The 19,342-nt window shown below is 34.9% G+C and overlaps 1 protein-coding gene across 1 annotated transcript; it reads right to left on the bottom strand.

Moving 5' to 3' along the window:
- Positions 1–3,242: 3,242 nt before the first annotated feature.
- On the bottom strand, positions 3,243–18,652 carry LOC149790170 (uracil-DNA glycosylase-like). The gene is made up of 7 exons (XM_089973174.1): positions 18,488–18,652; positions 16,367–16,462; positions 13,431–13,485; positions 12,968–13,010; positions 9,381–9,454; positions 8,006–8,184; positions 3,243–6,831 (listed from the first exon to the last, which is right to left on the bottom strand). Exons 1-7 carry the CDS (start codon positions 18,650–18,652, stop codon positions 6,688–6,690), a joined length of 756 nt encoding a protein of 251 aa, XP_089829300.1. The 3' UTR covers positions 3,243–6,687.
- Positions 18,653–19,342: the final 690 nt, after the last annotated feature.

Genomic DNA, 19,342 nt, shown 5'->3' with positions numbered 1-19,342 from the left:
GCCTCTGCTCATTAACTGCACCCTTAGAATAAGATCGTTCCCATAGAATATGATAGTATATCCTCAAGTGAACCAAAAGCTGATGACAAGACGGGCCCTTTCTGAATCCGTCTCCCGTTCATGAGGGCCGACGTGACATTATCTACAGCTCCCTCCAGTGCAGTCTCCGAGACATACAAAATGAATGGTGGAGAAAGCTTGCAGAAAGAAACCAGCTGTACGCTGACACTAGTAACTACAAGGGGTTCTATGAAGCGCTGAAAGCAGTGTATGGACCTCCCTTCCAAATACAGAGCCCCCTACGGAGTGCAGATGGCCAAGAGCTACTCACTGACAGGGAATCTATCCTGAACTGCTGGTCAGATCACTTCCACACCCTCTTCAGCACTAACCGTACAGTCCAGGAGGCAGCTATTGATCGCATCATACAAAAGCCACCTAAGGTGTAACTTGATGAGGCACCCACACTGCAAGAGACTGTAAAAGCCATAGAACAGCTGAATACAGGAAAGGCTGCAGGAAAAGATGGCATCCCACCAGAGATATGGAAGAGAGAAAACCTAGCATTTGGCACCAAACTCCACGAGTTCTTCGTTTGCTGCTGGGAGAGAGGGAAACTTCCACAAGACCTCCGAGATGCAGTCATCATCACCTTGTACACAAACAAGGTGGAAAAGTCTGACTGCTTAAACTACCGTGTGATAACTCTGCTCTCCATTGCAGGCAAAATCATTGTTAGAATGTTGCTAAACAGACTGGTGCCCACCACTGCAGAAGAACCTGCTCTAGATATTCAATGTGGCTTCAGAGCCAATAGGAGCACAAATGACATGGTGTTCGTCCTGAGACAGATCCAGGAAAAATGCCGAGAACAAACCAAAGGACTTTACGTCACATTTGTGGACATGACGAAGGCATTTGATACGGTGAGCAGAACTGGACTGTGGAAAATCTTTGAAAAGCTCAGATGTCCTCCTAACTTCCTTATCATGGTCATCCAGCTACATGAAGACCAGCTTGGTCATGTCAGAACAATAACGACCTGTCAGAGAACTTCCCTATTGCAAATGGCGTGAAACAGGGCTAATTTTTGGCCCCCACGCTGTTCTCAATCTTCTTCAGCATGATGCTCCAAAAAGCAACAGAAGACCTTGAAGATGAAGATGGCATCTATATCCAATTTCGTACTGATGGCAACCTCTTCAACGTAAGGCGACTTCATGCCCACACCAAGACCTTGGAAAAACTAACTAGAGAACTTCTCTTTGCAGACGACGACGCCATTGTTGCCCATACAGAGGCTGCCTTACAGCTTACCAGCTCTTTGGTCATGAGGTCAGCCTAAAGAAAACTGAGGTACTTCACCAGCTTGCTCCCAAGGAAGAGTATCGACCACCAAGAATCTTCACCCACCACAACCCAGACATTCCCCTGCAGCCTCTGTGGACGGGCGTGCCTGTCACGTATTGGGCTCGTCAGCCACCAGCGCGCGTGCAATAGACATGGACATCCCTTTCCTAATCTTCGCAAGTGAAGTCAAGCCAACTAACTAATATTGCACCATCATTGTATTATACACTGCCTAAATATATTAACTTCAGATTGCAAATGATAATGAAATTAGGGCTAATTTCAAACAGGAGATAGATCACTGCATAGGTATCAGAAAGAAACGTAATATAGTATACCTGTTTTTGATCTGAGTGGTGCTTAGCACGGCAACTCTTTCAGGTGGGGAGAGTGTTCAGTTTAATAGCTACAGGAATAGGTTTCGTGCAACTTCAATGTAGTTTATGGCAAAAGTGTTCAAACTAATAAGCAACAAGTTTTCAAGTACAATGTGGTAGCAGCCTCAGCCAGTGGTGAGTTATACAGTATTTATGTTATGTTGAGTAGGGTATTGAGTAATATCGAAATAAATCATGAGGAATTAGATTACAGATACCATATACAATGAGATAAAAGAATACAAACATGACGAAAGTTACCAATATACAAAGTCAAGATATTAAAGATCTAAACGGTGGCTTTCAGACGAGAAACAAAAAATAAAGGAAAAGTCTGAGATAAGTTTACGTCAACAAAGTAAAATAAAAAGCATTACTGATAATAATTATAAAAGTATTGATATAAATTTCAAAACTTCATGTCACTCTAAGTAATAATTACACTGTGTACATAACCAACTAGAACTCAATATTGATTTAATTTATTAGCAAGAGATCGATAAAGACATCTGCTAAGTTTGATAATGTTGTTAATTTGTTTTAATTTTAATACTGAATGCAAATATTATGAACAGCAGGGTCCATCTTTATCCCACAAGGAACCTAATCACCGAGTTATACATTAGAAACTAAAAAGATTCCCACCCTACAACCATCTACATATATATTGGGTATGAAAAAATCTAAACATATCAGAGAGCAGTTTTAATCACCTCGGGGATCTACCAAGAGGTTCATACTTCGCAATAAGGTCACAAAGAAGAAGCACGGAAAATGCTTCACCAAACACGTAATTATATATATATATATATATATAGAGAGAGAGAGAGAGAGAGAGAGAGAGAGAGAGAGACAGCTCTCAAAATATATCAGAAATGTCATGACTTGACTCAAAGAGGGTTTCAGGTCCCAGTTCACAACTGGGGAACTTAATACACTTAACATTTTGTTTCTCTGTACAATTAGTATGGAACTAAATTTAAGGTCCCTATCTAAAATGTCATCCCCTAGGGAACTGTTTTGTTTTGAAAAGTAACTTATATGCAATTATATTGCATATTATGTGTCTTTCAGCTTACATTGAATCAGAGTACAACGATTGAACTGATGTTGACTTATTAAGAAAATGAAAGCAGGAAGCATGGAAACTCAGTAAATAAAATCAGAGCCGTTAAAAACTTTTAAAAAAAACTTTCCATTAAAATAAATTAGAAAACAGAAGAAAAAGATCTAGATTGACAAATTGGCAGCTTTTACATTCAGAAAAACTGTTTCATTGCTTTTTGATTCGAATTGTTTATGAATATATCAAAACAAGGATCCTTGGATGGGACAGCAAGATCTGTAGCATATTTCAAATAATAATAATAATAATAATAACAAACAATAAAATTAATAATAATTGAAATTTATGTTCATTGGCATAGGCATTTACAGCACAAGCAACTTATTTCAATATTCTTTTAATACTACAAACAATTTACTTCTAAAATTAATACACCCAAGTGAAACACAAACGCTTTTGCCATTTTTATTCACAAACATACCCAGTGAATAACGATCCTTACACAACCCATTAAAAATCTAAACCCATTGTTTGACAGACATTTTGCTACATCATTGCAGAAAGTGAAAAATGTATCCATTGAGAAATACAATGCAAATTCATATAATATGATGTTGAAAAGCAACATTGGTACATCTGGAGAACATGTTTTAAAAGACCTTAAAGGAGACCAGAAACCAATGGAAATATAGAATAATAATAAAAGTGCTATAGCAGAAAACCTTATTCTGAAGTATCATCTGCCACCGTAATGCCAATATTTAAATATTTATTCAGAATTAGTTCTTTAGGGCCACATATACTGCATGGTATATTTTGTTTTATTCCTTGTAATTTAATCATGATAATTGAACTTTTCATATACGGTAGAGGAATGTCAGGTGTTAACTGGCCGAGTTTCTTTGGCGGAAATGGAGATGCGATTTTGTTTGCAGAGAAAATTTCAAAGTGATCATTCATTTAAGCTAATTGGTGACAATTTTATTCTTTTAATTTTTTTAATACTATAGTACTGTTGTAATTGTTTAAAAAATCTTAAATTTACTTTAATAATGTTTAATCTTCACGTTCTATTTACTGAAGAAGAAAAAAAAAGAAAAAAAAACTGTTGTATGATATTCATTATTTTGTCCAGTGCCGGTTTAGACGTGTGTGCGTGTGATTTGAACTTTTAACGTAGCTTTAACAATTTTTCAGTCATATCGCTACGATGTCTGCAGTGTGGTAGTTTAGACCGTGGATTGCATACGTTATATTTAAAAATGGTTTGGGGTTGGGGGTTTTTTCTGACAAATGAAAATTGACAGACATAATGTAATAATCGGGACTTCGCTGCGCAAAATTGAGAGATATTACGAGATCGGGAGGTAGATGAGGAAATACCCCCAAAATCGGGAGGTTTTTCTCCCGGCTTAAGAGTTGACAGGTATGAACTGTCCGGGCTTGTGGAATTTCATTCAGGACTTTAGTTTTTTAAGTCACCAGCCCGGAGCCTGTGCCTAACAAATTTCTTTTAGCACTTACCAGTACAGTACATAAACTATTATATCAGATTGCAGATTCAACTTTTGAATGTGCAACCCAAATGTGGTCTCCTGTCTGCCTCGCTCGCCAATGTTTATGTTTGTATTCGAGGACTGGCAAGTATAGCGTCACGGTACCACGTGACCTGTCGTCTCATCAAAACTCGGAAAAACTCGGCAATTTGCGGAATCGTGGTATCTTCCACGCAATATAATCACTACCCGCTTACGATATTTAATTTATAAGCATTGCAGTCGAATTAAAATCTGAAGAGAATTACATACGTAAAAGGAAAATTTTGATTTCTAGTCTCCTTTAAAAGCATATTTACTTGTAGACAAAGAGACAATATTCCTGTATATCATTACCCTGTAACAAATCTGAACAAATGACGTGTCCTAGGTCCTTACTCTCATTCACAAACAGTAGCTCTTCTCCTTAAAGTCAGCTATGGACATTCTTCATATTCTTTAATTTGAAATACATGTATGCCGCAATTTTATTACTGTACTCCATATAGTTTAATAATGTGAAACTTACATATTCTTAACATTTTAATAATCTTCCATGCACAGCCAGATTATCAGCGAAATTGAAGCTATACTGTCTGAGAGCTAATTTAAATCTCTTGATTCCACATGAAATATTTTATATTCATAGCTGTAATACACTTATTCTCTTAGAATCGTGTTTGGACAAGTCAATTGTTTGAAACAAGTTCTAAGTAAACATGAACATTGACTATTTGGAACTGCTGTAATAAAACTCGCTTCATACACATATAATTGTTATCCCAACATTCTCAGATATTTTAATGTGGAGGCATTCCCTCCAATCTGATGGGTTGGTGTAGTAACCACTGGTCCCGGACCTATTTTTCTTATCCTTAAAGTTCATCGGAGGGAATATTTCTATTGACTCTATGGTTCAACTATTCACCGTGTCTAGTCGATGAGAGATTTATATACGACCTTGTCGCCGGCGCAGCTGCTTTATAGGGCACGCGATAGCAGCAACCATGGGTTAGGTTTCTAATTCACTAAATCATTAAACAAGGCTAGTTTTAATAAATGTCTTTGGGTAATATTTAAATGTTTTACTGGACCTGGAAATGACCACTAATTCACTACTGGTGTGATTCACTGAATTCTATTAATATAACATTCTGTTGACACCAAACCTTAAAATATAATATAATACAGTAACACAACAGGCTTTTACATGAGGGACTACAGTGCTTGGTCTGGGCAATCACGTGATGAATAGGGCACTCTAAGGGACTATTGCATCATATCATGACTAGTACTAGATTTTTCCAAAACATAACAACGGCAATATTACACTAAAATAGCAATTATAATTGACTTATAGCTATGAAAATGGGATGTTTTCACACTTGTAGTTTCATACCAAAATGTCTTCTCTCGACTACATTGGTTATTATCTTCTTTTTCTTGTAAACTTCCATGTTACATTTGATTTTGAAATTTGCTGGACAGGGGAAAAGATTAAATAAAATAATCCTTATTTCACATCGGTACACATAAACACTGCTCGAAACCATTGATAGGCTTAATGTTATCGGTAGGCGCAGTACGTCATTTTAGGTCAGCCAATGAGAGGACAGTATTCCATTCAGCTCGTTTTGTTTGCATATTAAAGGTGCGAAATCATGACCATGTCGACCTGTAGCGTAGGAAAATAGTCTGGCGTCCCTTAAATAATGCAATTAATCGGTCGCAAATACATTCATATGGAATTTCTGAACTCAGTAATCATCCCTTCACATGAATAGCCAACTGGAATGCCTAGTACTGGAACTGATACACTTTCGGTGGAAATATTGTAAACATTCTCATGAAAATTGATGTATACTGTAAGACTGGTCTAACCTAAAACGAGTCAACTATGTGACATGATACTGTACAGAAGTTTCCACCGGATATCCAATGCCGAAAAATTGTACCGTCCTTGTGAAATGTTTTATTAATTAGGATAGTTGCTCTTTGAATTATAATTTATAAAACAAAATCTACCTTTAAATGTAACTGGTTATAAACCTGAGAATTATTAATTTAACAAGCGTCTTGGACTATTATTTTGTGCGCAACAAAATAAAGGGGCAGTTACTGAGTCAGAATTAACAAAATTACTTTTTCGTTCTCTCTAAGCTATTCCTGTTAATATAAACGCTATATAAACGCTATGTGATAAACAGAATCTCATAGTCCAAGGCTCGAAAAAAGCTGTACACAAGTCAACTCGTTTTATACATTTAATAAATCATCACCTATTAAGGATTCTTTATATGGAATCTTATAAAAAAAGGAAAAAGGAAAGCATATCTAAAAGACAGCAGTTTTGAATAAATCATGGTAAATTATTCCAGTCGATTGGTCTTTTTCCTTCTTTCTTCAGGAATTCGTTGCACTTCTTAAAATGGTTACAACCAACGAAACCACGTTCAGCTGATTGTGGAGCTGGGAGGGATGCCATTAAAATGTGATGTTTGGTCTGAAATATTTTGAAATATACATTGTTAATACGGAACAAGATAATATAACTACGCAAAAATCTTAGTTCATATGTCAGCAGTTAAAAGTCCTCTGGTTATAGGAATTCTATGATCATAGATTTAAATCATTTGGCTTTAGAAATGGTGCCAATTCTCATTATCTCTTATATCATCTAACAAGACCACCATGCAACATACAATTGCAGCAGAAAGTCTTCCAGATGGCAATACAAACTTTATTTAATACTATTATGACCCAAAAAAGAAAATAAGTTTAAAAGTTCTTAAATATAATACAGAACATCAAATTCTTCTTCAATCGGGGTTTAATAGCTTCAGTAAAGTAGCACTTTTTATTAAACGAATTAAAAAGATGAAATGATCAGTCTACCCACTTCTCTCTAAATGACGACTTTCTACATGGAAAATCTGAGGAAACACGACTGTCATAATTAGGTGGCCTTATATATACATTACCTTTTGGCGTGCTTAAAAAGCTCATACAATACAACGTGTTTAATTTTTTTAATTATACTTTCATCTGAAAATGTTTGTTTGCACTTATTTTTATATAAAGGTTAGTTAAAAGTTTATAAAGCTAGAAAGAAATCTATATACATGTCCATATTTGAGATTCTCATTTAATCGCAACAAATTAATTTTCTCTATTCTTTGTGTACGATATTGCAAGAAAGTCACGTTAAATTTGACGCTGGACAATTTATAGGCTAACCTACATCGGACACTCCAGCCCTCCTGTAACCAAAATGATTCGTGTTTAATCCGACTTAATTTGTATTAACTAGCTGACAAAAATATTACATCAAAAAGACTGTTGTGCATCAATGTAAATAAATATACTCAATTATGCAAATTTCTTTTGCATTTTAAAAATATTGTGTACTGCAATGTTGAATCATCCTGTCTCCGGTTACATGAATATATCCTTCTCTGGAATTTTTCAGAATTCGTTTATTGCTTTGCAAATGACAAGCCAACCCAAAAACATATCGCAAGGTTAGAAATCTCAGTCTGAACTCACATACTGCAAAAGGAGGTGCTTAACATAATGCATGCATGACCACAAAAAACATAAGCAGACAAGACATATGCTATTAATTTGTGTAGCACTCTTATGAAAGATGGGTAACCAATAGGTGATTAGAAGATGACCTTATCAATCAAGGTTTTTTTCCTCTTTGCATAGCAACCCCAGAGCATGAAGACGATTCCTCTACGATGCTCGCTCAGCCAGGAGACAATCGCGTCGGTAAACCTCTCCCAGCCGTGGCCCTTGTGGGAGTTTGGTTTGTAAGCACGAACCGTCAAACACACATTTAAGAGCAGCACACCTGCAAAAGACATTGATATAAACAAAATGGGAATATTTTACAACTATCATGAAACAAAATGTTACGTTCTCTTTTTACCAACGACTGGTCCTTGTGTCTCGCAAGAGACAAAAAATTTATCAAATTGCCCCATAACCCATTTGAAAAATAGGTAGGAAAATAACAATCAAAAATTATTTTAAACAAAGTCGATCCATGTTTAGTCCAAGTCAAAAATATTTTTTTTTGGATAAAAATGAGATTAATGTGCTAGATTGCAACAACCAACAACCAATGTGACATTGCCATTTCACGTCTTTCCCAACCATCCAACAACCAATGTGACATTGCCATTTCACGTCTTTCCCAACCATCCAACAACCAGTGTGACATTGCCATTTCACGTCTTTCCCAACCATCCAACAAACAATCACATATTGATCTTCAATATATTTGGAATGCCAAGATAAAAACAAAACAAGATTTTCAAAACATCACAAAATATGAAAAGAATCAATGGCCAGCCCGAATGTCAAACAACTCTAGGCTTTTATCACATCACATCACCCAATCACACACTGATTAACATAGAAGAGTCCGGAGCGACATTGGTTGACAACAAATATCACGCTTAGACTAAGCTTAAGTTTCTTGTCTCCTATCCAGATTGCAAAGCATTTACATTTTTTGTATCCTGACCAGTATGATACTCCTCAGAGCATATTTGTATCAAGGAACATTGATATACATTTAGAAAATATCTATGAACTGACCTCAGTATAAACTTAGTTCAAATTAATTGATTGTGAAATATAGATCATGTTAACCTTTTTTTATCCAAACAGTGTAATACTCCAAATGATGGAATTACATGTCATCAGGGTTGCATGATTGCTGGAAAAATATTAGAGAAATTAAACTTTATGACATCTTAATGCTAATACCAGGATCATGAAATGATTGAGCATAGGACGCAATGACTGAGTTATTTTTCTGAACTCTGGATAATTCATTATAGTAATCTATATATTTCATTTTTTTATGAAATAGTGTCCGAGCCCTAGATTTAATTACAAAGGTGAACTGAAGTGTCGATGTCAAGCAGACTAATGGATTCGCAGACTGAGAGAAATTTTTTCATATATCTCACTTGCTCTTGACTTTCATCGCTTCTAACAATCCCTAAATCACTGGAAATAAATCACGAAAACTCTTACCCTGGTCTGCCCATCCTTGTAAGTCTCCATGCGTTTGACTCTCAAGACCCAACTCTTTGTAAATATTCTGCAAACTGTAAAAGTCAAAATGATCACAGAGTGTTGATAGATTAAATGTTTTACTGATAAATACATGATATGAGGCAACATTTCTTTTTCACTGATTGTATAAAAGTTTACAACGCTGTTTTTCGGGGTTGTTTATAGTGAATTTTTGAAGGCAAAATGTCAAAATACCACACTGATTCAAGAACGTATGAGCTATTTACAAAAGGAGCAAAGCCCAGCAAAACTAAACTTCAGAACTCCATGCAAAGACAGGTTAGGTCAAGACAGATTATGATATATCCAAAATTTGGTAAGGAACTTTGGCCTCAAAAGGGGAAGGATTTTCATCGACCCGTTTTGCATATAAATAGACAAAGTTACAACTACTGAGAAAAAAATATATATTTTTGGCAATATTGAGATATGAATATCATCTCATCGCATCAGTCCTTACACAGTAACTGTCTGTCATTCACACTTTTCTTATTTTGAAAGGAAACTGAAGCTGAGAGCTTTCTTTTTATTGGAGTATATTTTTATGCAATTAAAATTTGGCAAAAGTTGCTTATGGACATATCTGAAAAATAAATCTCTGTGTGGCATTGCAGAGATAGTCATTCATCAGGCAGGTAGTTAGTAAAGTAATTCCCCATCTCCAGACAACTCTCTCCTCCTAGATCATCAGGCTGACCAGCTGACCAGAAGGGAAAAGTCATAGGAATGAAAACACCATTCATTATTATTAGGTCCAGGAGAGCTGGTATAACCTCCATCCCAGAAATGTTCGCATTTTTCCTTGTTTGTTTTAGCTAGGTCTCGAAAGAACTGACATGTATTCTCATCGGGAATCGTCAGGTCGTCCCTTCATTTTGGCAGGTTTGTTTGTCACTTGACCGGGTTTTCATCGGTTTGATTAAACAATACATCATTTCGTATAAGCGACAGCCTTCGAGGCGTTTCAAGTGTGTGCAGTCACGAAATTTCTTGACTTCTGCCAAGATATTGTTCAACAATCAGAAACCACCGGTTATTAGTGTTGAAGTCCATTCTTCCCTGTCATCAAAATCTCTAACTTGCCATTCATTGCTTCTAGCGCCGTTTCTATTCTGGAAAGAGTGTCTTGTACTCCTTTGGCTTGTTCTTTATGTCGGTTATTTTCTGTACTCCAACTTAACTTCGAATTTAGCATTGCAATACCTTTCTTATATGTACCACACTCATTTTTAGCATTATGCAGGATTGCTGAATTATATTGGTGGCAGACGTCATCATTGCTGATATTATCACTTAGAGATTAATACAACTATGTTGAGTCTATCAAGACATTTAAATTGTTTTCTGCCTGTGTAAAGATTCAGATTGTTGACTGCCTGCCAGAACTGTTCAAGAATGAATCTGTTTGTTTATAACGTTATTTTAATGTCACTAAGATTCTTCAAATGAAGCAAAAACACATGGATGATCCCATCACATCCTTTGTGACATTAAACCTAATTTTCAGACACCCTTGATGTTTTCTTTTATCATTTCTGTCACCACTCTTTATTAATGATATTCTTATCGGAAGACGATTATCGCTTATTATATCATAGACGAGGACGTATTCCAGGCGTTACGGATTACAATGGCAGTTTATTTATTTGTGACATGTACTTTAGTGTGGTTTACATTAACGTTTACACAGGATTAAATCAAGGCCAGTGGTGTTCATATAAGTGTTTTGCAATGCGGTCGTTCATAGTAGTATTCAATGCATATTTTGCTTAACAATTGTGGTCCCTGGTCGTGTTCTATAGATGGTCACTCACAACAGTTAGTTTGTATAATACATTATTATTATTATTATTATTATTATTGTGTTATACAATTATTACTTTTCAATCAAATTTATAAGTTCTTGTCACCATGTGAGTAGTTTTTTTTTCCGTTTGCATGTGAACGTTTGCTTGCTTTATGTGTAGTTTGAGTACTTCAGTAATTCAGCCATGTTCAATCGACATCTTTAATCTTGTCCAAATTATTTTCTCTTCTGCATAGTAAAGCCTCTAATCCATCTCGATAATTTAACCTCCGAGGAAGAACATACATTAAAGAAAGAACGAAAATAATGTTTACTGCTGATTGAGCTCTTTATTAGAAAAATCATAATCTGTTAACAACTTTATTTCTTTCCGAATTACTTCTGTTCACTCATAGTAGAATCCACCTTGACAAACTTCAAACAATGAAGCCAGCTGACCATGCCTACAGAGTGCAATTAGCAAATACATTGACTTGCCCTAATTAAGCAGGATCTCAGTCACCTGACCACAGGCAGTATTACTGTAAACATATTACACTGAAAACAAAATATGAACAAAAGCAAAAAAAATTAAATTAAATTTTTCACTAATAATTTTGCATAAACTGGAGATTTAATCGAGTGACATGAGGTAATGAAAATACCCTTAAACTCAGGAGAAAAGCCCTCCCATGAGGCCTGTTCACGTGTATGGAGTTTGACTTTGCAAAGCGCAGCAGCAAGGGGGTTATTTTTTTATTTTGTTTGCACACACCGCAAGTACAATATCGAAATTATTAATTGTGGATGTATGACAGTTGTCAACATAAAACCACCACCCAGAATATTGGACACTCTCTCAGGTCTTTTAAGAAAGTTTGAACAATGCTACTATGCAGTCTCTAATGAGTCCAAAGTGACAAAATGACACATGCCTCAACTTCAGCCAAGACTGATCAATTGTTGGCAGTAAGGACTGCATTTAATCGAGAAAATGCTCCACTGCGCAATGCATTTTTTGAGAGGGAAACTTGATATATTTATGATTTATTTAGTGTCTGTCTGGTTGTTATTATGTGAGTGTGGTTAAATACATGTGTAGTGTGTTTTTATGGTATTTGACAGCGAGGAGTCTGCCAGCTCTTTTGTACTTGTAAGTGTACTAAATGCTTATTTATTTATCAAATTTGAATTGTCAGTAATTTGTTATAAGCTTATATGAAAAGATAACTTATACTAAAAAGGACAACATCACTCTGTTTTAGTCATGTATACTGACTTCAGAACGCGGTCTGATTCGCCAGATAACTCGAATACTGTCTGGGAATGTGGTAAGTATCGACATGGAGGTGGATAAAGAATGAGTAAACGAAAATGGAATATAGGTAACGTTAACCAATTTTTATAGGAGTACTGAGACACGTCAGCACATGAATCTGCATCAGAATCTGCTCTAGACGACAAAAGTGAATCAAATGCAAAATGTAACCAAAGACATCGAATCATAAATGTGGGTCGCACTGGTTTATTTATGATGGAATTGTGTTGCACTCTAAAAGGACTTTATACACAAAGCTGCATGAGCTGCACAAAACAATACATGAGAAGCGGATCTCAATACAAAACTTAAGCAAGATGTGACAGATGGAAGGGCAGAAGGATGGACAAATGTAAGACAACATGTGCATGGCATATCTTTAGTGGAATATAAATATCTGACTATTCTGAGTCAATAAAATTAAGTAATTTCCAGTCTTACGTTGGTGGTACCGGAATTCCTTTTTGGACGCTAAAGGGTAAACCTAAAAAAGAAAAAGAAAATCATAAAACGGCCATAATTTTTTTCTGAAAAAGATAATAATAATACATAAATCTCGTATCAGTGTTAGCTATATCATCAAAATTATCATCATCGCATATCAGTGTTAGCTCTATTTGAAAACACATTACTCATGTAAATAAAATCGTAAGCTAAGACACTACATAAGACCTCTTTCCTATTTTTGTTCCGTATTTTCCCTTTTCTACACTGTCTATGTAACACATCTCACGTGACACCCTCACAAAATTATCACACGTTTGATTGGCGTCCAGGATAGAGAACTTTAGTTATCACACAATATTAAAAGTGTGGAGGATTGATAGACCAATCAGAAGTTGCCATCGACAACATTTAATTCACACACGTGACACTACTGTATATTTTCTTATGAATCACTTACCATTTGCAAGGAACGGGCCAGCATATGGAGCTTGACCGATTATGACAACTTTTATCTGCAAATGAAACAAGAAAGTTGATACTAGCACAGTAAGAGCTGCCTTTTGACCAATGAATATAGCATGTCCATTAAACGTATGGGAATTACATCTACGAGTGCAATCATGGATATGTGTGTTATGACTTAAAGGTATACACGTGTTTATGTCTTAAACATAGCTATGTGTTTATGTCTTAAATTTAACCATGTACTTATATCTTAAATTTACCCATGTGTTTATGTCTTAAAAGTAGCCACGTGTTGATGTCTTAAATATATATGTGTGTTTATGTCTTAAATTTAACCATGCGTTTATGTCTTAAATGTAGCTATGTGATTATGTTTTAAATTTAACCATGTTCTTATGTCTTAAATGTAGCCATGTGCTTATGTCTTAAATATAGCTGTGTTTATGTCATCAATTTAACCATGTGTTTATGTCTTAAATGTAGTTATGTATTTATGTCTTAAATGTATCCATGTGTTTGTCTTAAATGTAGTTATGTATTTATGTCTTAAATTTAACCATGTTTTTATGTCTTAAAAGTATGTCTTAAATATAGCTATGTGTTTATGTCTTCAATTTAACCATGTGTTTATGTCTTAAATGTAGTTATGTTTTATGTCTTAAATGTAACCATATGTTTATGTCTTAAATAAAGCCATGTGTTTGCGTCTTAAATGTAGTTATGTTTTATGTCTTAAATGTAGCCATGTGTTTATATCTTAAATGTAGCCATGTGTTTATGTCTTAAATATAGTTATCTGTTTAAGTCTTAAATTTGGTTATGTGTTCATGTCTTAAATGTAGCCATGTGTTATATCTTAAACTTGGCTATGTGTTTGCTTCTTAAACTTAGCTATGTGTTTATGTCTTACATATAGGTATGCGTGTGTCTTAAATGTAGGTATGCGTTTGTCTTAAATTTAGGTATGTGTTTGTGTCTTAAATTAAATCAACAGGATTAGCATACATAGGAAATAATTTTGTTCATTGATATACAGCCGTAAATGCAACTTTACAGTTATAAATATGTTGTTTGGGACTTTCTCAAATGTATTATTTTGCATTTTCCTATAAATTACTAAATTCAGGTCAAATAAGTAACTGTGGTTTTCCAAAAACTACTAAAATGCAGGTTAATTTTTGATGAGCTTCTGTGATATAGCAAAAAATATTGGAGTGATTATTTTTCTTGTAATATGTTAAGACCAATCACATATTGGCATAATATCTTTGAATGGCATGTATTTATTATCGTTTGTCCATATCAATGAAATTACACTCAGATTAGTTGAAACTAAATTACAATTTGCGCCAAAATATTGAAGCCAGTCAAAGGCTAGTATAGTCATATTATAAGAATTGATTGTTGGGTTTTACTTTTGTTGTATAACAGTGCTGAGTATTTTTCCAACATTGTGTTCATTACAGAACAATTCAAATAGTTAACTTTGAACACTTTGCTCTTCACAACTAAGCATTATTCTGAAAGAAAATGATATGGAAATTCTTCCCATAAAGAACGTTCTACACTCATTTAGTTCCAAAGTTTTTTCGCAGACTGATAACCGTTCTGGCTGCGTGTAGACTGCTCACTAATAGTTAACTATGTTTGTTTTTGTCATTCGACTGTGAAAATGTGTTGTTCATTTCAAACAATTAAACCATGTGCATATATAAATGCAGCAACACACATCACCCTTATTCCACTATTACTCTAAATTGCTGACATTTGATCCTACCCATGAAAACATGAATTGACGAGCAATAGACATTTTACTCCATTTCATTTTTTGAAACGTCTCCTATCAATAGTGATTGTGAGAGATGTTTAAAATGTTTAGCTATGTTCCATTAAGATAAAACATAGACAAATCAAATGACTTTAAAACCATTAACTAATACTCGATTACACATGTACAGTGGTAATGGAAAATATACCTTACAAAGAAATCAGGAATGTAACTTACAATTAGGTGACTGTTTAGAGGTTTGATAGCCCAAATAATTACAGAGAACATTAACACCTTATTATTCGCAAATATCTTTCAGTTTATGCCACTAAAACACTTGTGTGTTCATTAGTACTTTCAAGACTGGACTATTGTAACTCAATTCTGTCTGGTTCATCTCAATATCTGCTCCAGAAACTTCAAAAAGTTCAAAACACAGCTGCTCGGATCATACTTAGAGTACCACGATCAGAGCACACCTCCCCGCTGTTCTGTACCCTACACTGGCTATCCATTCAATCCAGAATCAAACATAAAATTTGTTATCTGTGCTACATTTCACTGTCGGACTCTATTCCAACATACCTATCCAATCTCATCCATGTGTACACACCAGCAAGATACTTAAGCTCCTCTTCTGACAACAGTATACTCATTATTCCCACTATGAAAACAAAGTCATATGGACAGCGTTCTTTTGCATACCAGGGCCCAGCAACGTGGAATGAATTGCCCACTGAACTTAGACACAAGACACAGTGATCACATTCAAGAGGGCTCTCAAAACTCACTTATTTTGACTGCAAGAACAAACTTAAATACCTAATAATGTTTCCTACCTTAAATATTCTCAGCATGTTTTTTAATGTTTTCTAATTTCATGGTGTTTGTTTTTGTAATTTATATGTTGTTTATTTTTTATCTTATAGGTGTTGTCTAATGTTGAAAAGCGCTTAGAGCTTCTAAAGATTAGGCGCTATAGAAAGTCCTCATTATTATTATTATTATTATTATTATTATTATCTTCCTTTTATGTCACAACCCTGCCTTTAACATATCATAGCAAATATAAAGCTTTATGTAATGACTTATGAGAACCTGTAAATGAAAATATAGTATTTGCATTGTTAAATGATATTATGTATTGTAACTATACGTACATTTTTTCTTTTTATTGACCGTGTAAAGCCAAACACTTCTTCTGGCGGTGGATAAACAGTTCCACTTTCTCTTTCTGAATTTACAAATTTTGACAACTGCAACACACAAAAAAACAGAAAAGAAACAAACACATCAACTCAGTCAAGAATTTAATCCATTATTACAACAATGTTATTAAAACAGTATTATGCTAATTCTGTCCATGGAACAACCTATAATACTAGATGATAGTGTAAAATGATTAGAATATGCACTCTTTGGGAACATTATTCAGTTGAAGGCGAATATCGTCTAACTGTGTGATATCCTTCTTATTGTTGTTTGAAAATCCGAGTCCACCCAAATTTGTTAACTGTGCATAATCAGATTTGAATGATTCGAACTGTATGTAGGTTTGCAGTCGTTATCTATAAAGCCTTCTGTGAAATGAAATCAGTTTTAAATTTCAATATGGCCCTGATAAAGTGAACAAATCTAGTAATCAACTGTATGATGGTTTAAATCTCGTCTAGGCATCTTAACACACACACACACACACACACTAATATATATATATATATATATATATATATATATATATATATATATATATATATATATATATAGTAATCGTATACGGCATTGACAAATCTTATGCTCCAATGTACACTGACATATATTTTCCGATGCTTTCTTAAATAGGTGAATAGATGTCTCGTATTATAATAAATATACGTACATGAGGTGAGCAAAGAGTGCCATTGAATCAGCACTGGTCTTAATAAGCCTGAATGACATTTATTCATAGATTAACTAGGGATGAATGCTATCATAAACATCCGCACGTATTTATTTTCGTGCCCTCATTTCCATTCCTTCAACCACAAATCTCAGGACTGTATTTAGGATTTGAATCCATGGTTGTCATCTACTGAACTTGTGTAACATTACACAAAATATGGTCATTCTCCTTCGCCTGGTATAGATGGAGATCAGGACATATGAAGAGTTCATATTATCCATAAAAATTTGAGCTTGAATCCCGATCCCCCCTCATTCAAGGATTCTAACAACTGAATCAACTGGGCTGTCGCGTCTCCCCATATTACCTAAGAAAAGTTCATATTTTAGCTGGCTCTGTGCTTTCCATGGAGCTGCATTCATGACTCAAAATTCATTTAACTTATATTAATCCTTGTAAACATCACTTCAAATAGTGACTCTTTCTCAGCTGTTATAAATGGAGCTTTCATGAAACATCTCAACTCTGAGGAAAATTTCAGTTCAATATTTGTATACTAATTATTTGTAAATTACAGTAGGTTAATCTAAGACTTTACGTTGAGATAATGAATTTAATTTTCACTATAGTAATTGTACTGACGAATAAAAGTCTTAGTTGTGTACATTCTCAAGTTGAAAAATTTATGAAATCATCTACAGCAGTATGGATTACTAAGAGATTGCAGGACAGACATTACTGATTACAATACATCTGCGAATGTATGGATATGTAAATACACCGTGATACATGTTTTGTATTTCTTGGAGACACATAGAGTAATCTCTTTCATTCCTTTGCAAAACATCGAATTTTAATTCAGTTATATTCTTTTTTCCAACTCCTAAATAAAGGCTTCGGAAAACCCCTAAAAAATGACACTAGATTAAATACTAAAAGATAACAAAATAACAGCAAGTTATAGAAAAACATGGATGGGTGTTAGTGCTGAAAAATGTACGGGGGAAAAGCTGCAACACCATTCCAAATTAAAAACCTGAAGAAAAAAAATTATTGTGCAGCTGATGTGGTGGGCAGGAATAAAAGAAAAGGAAGACATCTTTAATTGCACAGAAGCAGGCCCGGCCCTAGGGTAAGGCGAACGAGGCATCCACCTTGGGCCCCGCGCTTACTCGCAACACAATTTTATTGCTTGGGGCATCTCGCACATCGTTTGCTGCCTCGGGGAAGGACGGGGGAAACCCACACCAAATACACTTTTAGAAAAACAGGGTGTCATTTCTATGCTGTAACCAGCCATTCATGCTGGGATGGTGCTAAGGAATGTCAACAAAGCCTTGGGCCCCGCACATCCTAGGGCCGGGTCTGCATAGAGGACAAGCTGAAATGTGTCATATACCTCAATGAAGTATTTCTTGGAAAATTCAGACCGCATTACTTTGTACCAAGATGGTTCGATGTTTATAGCCAATCCATACGTCTTTTTCTCAAGTGATCTAAGCATGTCCCGATGTTTGTTCTGATTCTCGTCCCGCATCCTCTCACTACGTCCATTCTGAAACATGTTAGGTTACAAAACTTTATGATAGCGGCATCCTGTGTAATCATCAGAACTCTATATTGCATTCAGATCAGAATAGAGATTGTCTACAAGAAACGTAAAGACACCAGAAGATCCTATTTTCCCATAAATTTTAAACTGTTCTTTTTATAAATGATCTTTAATAATCAGGATTTCAAGTAGCAAACCTTTTTTTTGTATTTATCTCTCTCAGAAATAATACACACTGTATTAGTTTAGCTTTGATCAAAATTTAATTAATTTACGTAAGTAATGTATGTAAGTTTATAACAAAAATGTCAAGCTAGATATCAAGAATAAATCAACATAGTAAATGTTAAACCAGATCTATTCTTGTGCCCTTTTTTTTTCTTAGGGTTTTTATTCGGAAAATAGTTTTGGATTTACTTTTCCAGCCGACTATTTTATATAGAGCATATATATGGAGGAAGAAGAAAACACGGACTCGGATATCAAATGCAGATATTAAATGGCTGATGTCACACTTTGAAGCTTAGTGGGTATTTTCAAGCTAGAAACTCATTGTATGGTTTGGAAAGAAAATATGTTCAGGGATGCGTGTGCTATCTTACACAAAATAAAACTACCACTTCAACCTCAAACTACAGGAGGGAGGTAATCCATTTTTGTCATAGGCTGGTATTAACATTAGATTGCAGTACCATTTTGTGG

This window comes from Sinohyriopsis cumingii, chromosome 10, assembly GCF_028554795.1.
Source record: "Sinohyriopsis cumingii isolate HCF-2022 chromosome 10, ASM2855479v2, whole genome shotgun sequence".
NCBI classification, from domain to species: domain Eukaryota; kingdom Metazoa; phylum Mollusca; class Bivalvia; order Unionida; family Unionidae; genus Sinohyriopsis; species Sinohyriopsis cumingii.
This window is presented reverse-complemented; position numbering and strand designations above follow the sequence as displayed.

Bases quoted from the DNA above. Each gene is read 5' to 3' on its own strand.
- LOC149790170 (XM_089973174.1), bottom strand. From the start codon at position 18,652: ATGTTTCAGAATGGACGTAGTGAGAGGATGCGGGACGAGAATCAGAAC. The intron at 13,486-16,366 runs GTACGTATAGTT...TTTCATTTGCAG, and splicing joins GGTCAATAAAAAGAAAAAAT to ATAAAAGTTGTCATAATCGG. The intron at 13,011-13,430 runs GTAAGTGATTCA...TTTCTTTTTTAG, and splicing joins TGGCCCGTTCCTTGCAAATG to GTTTACCCTTTAGCGTCCAA.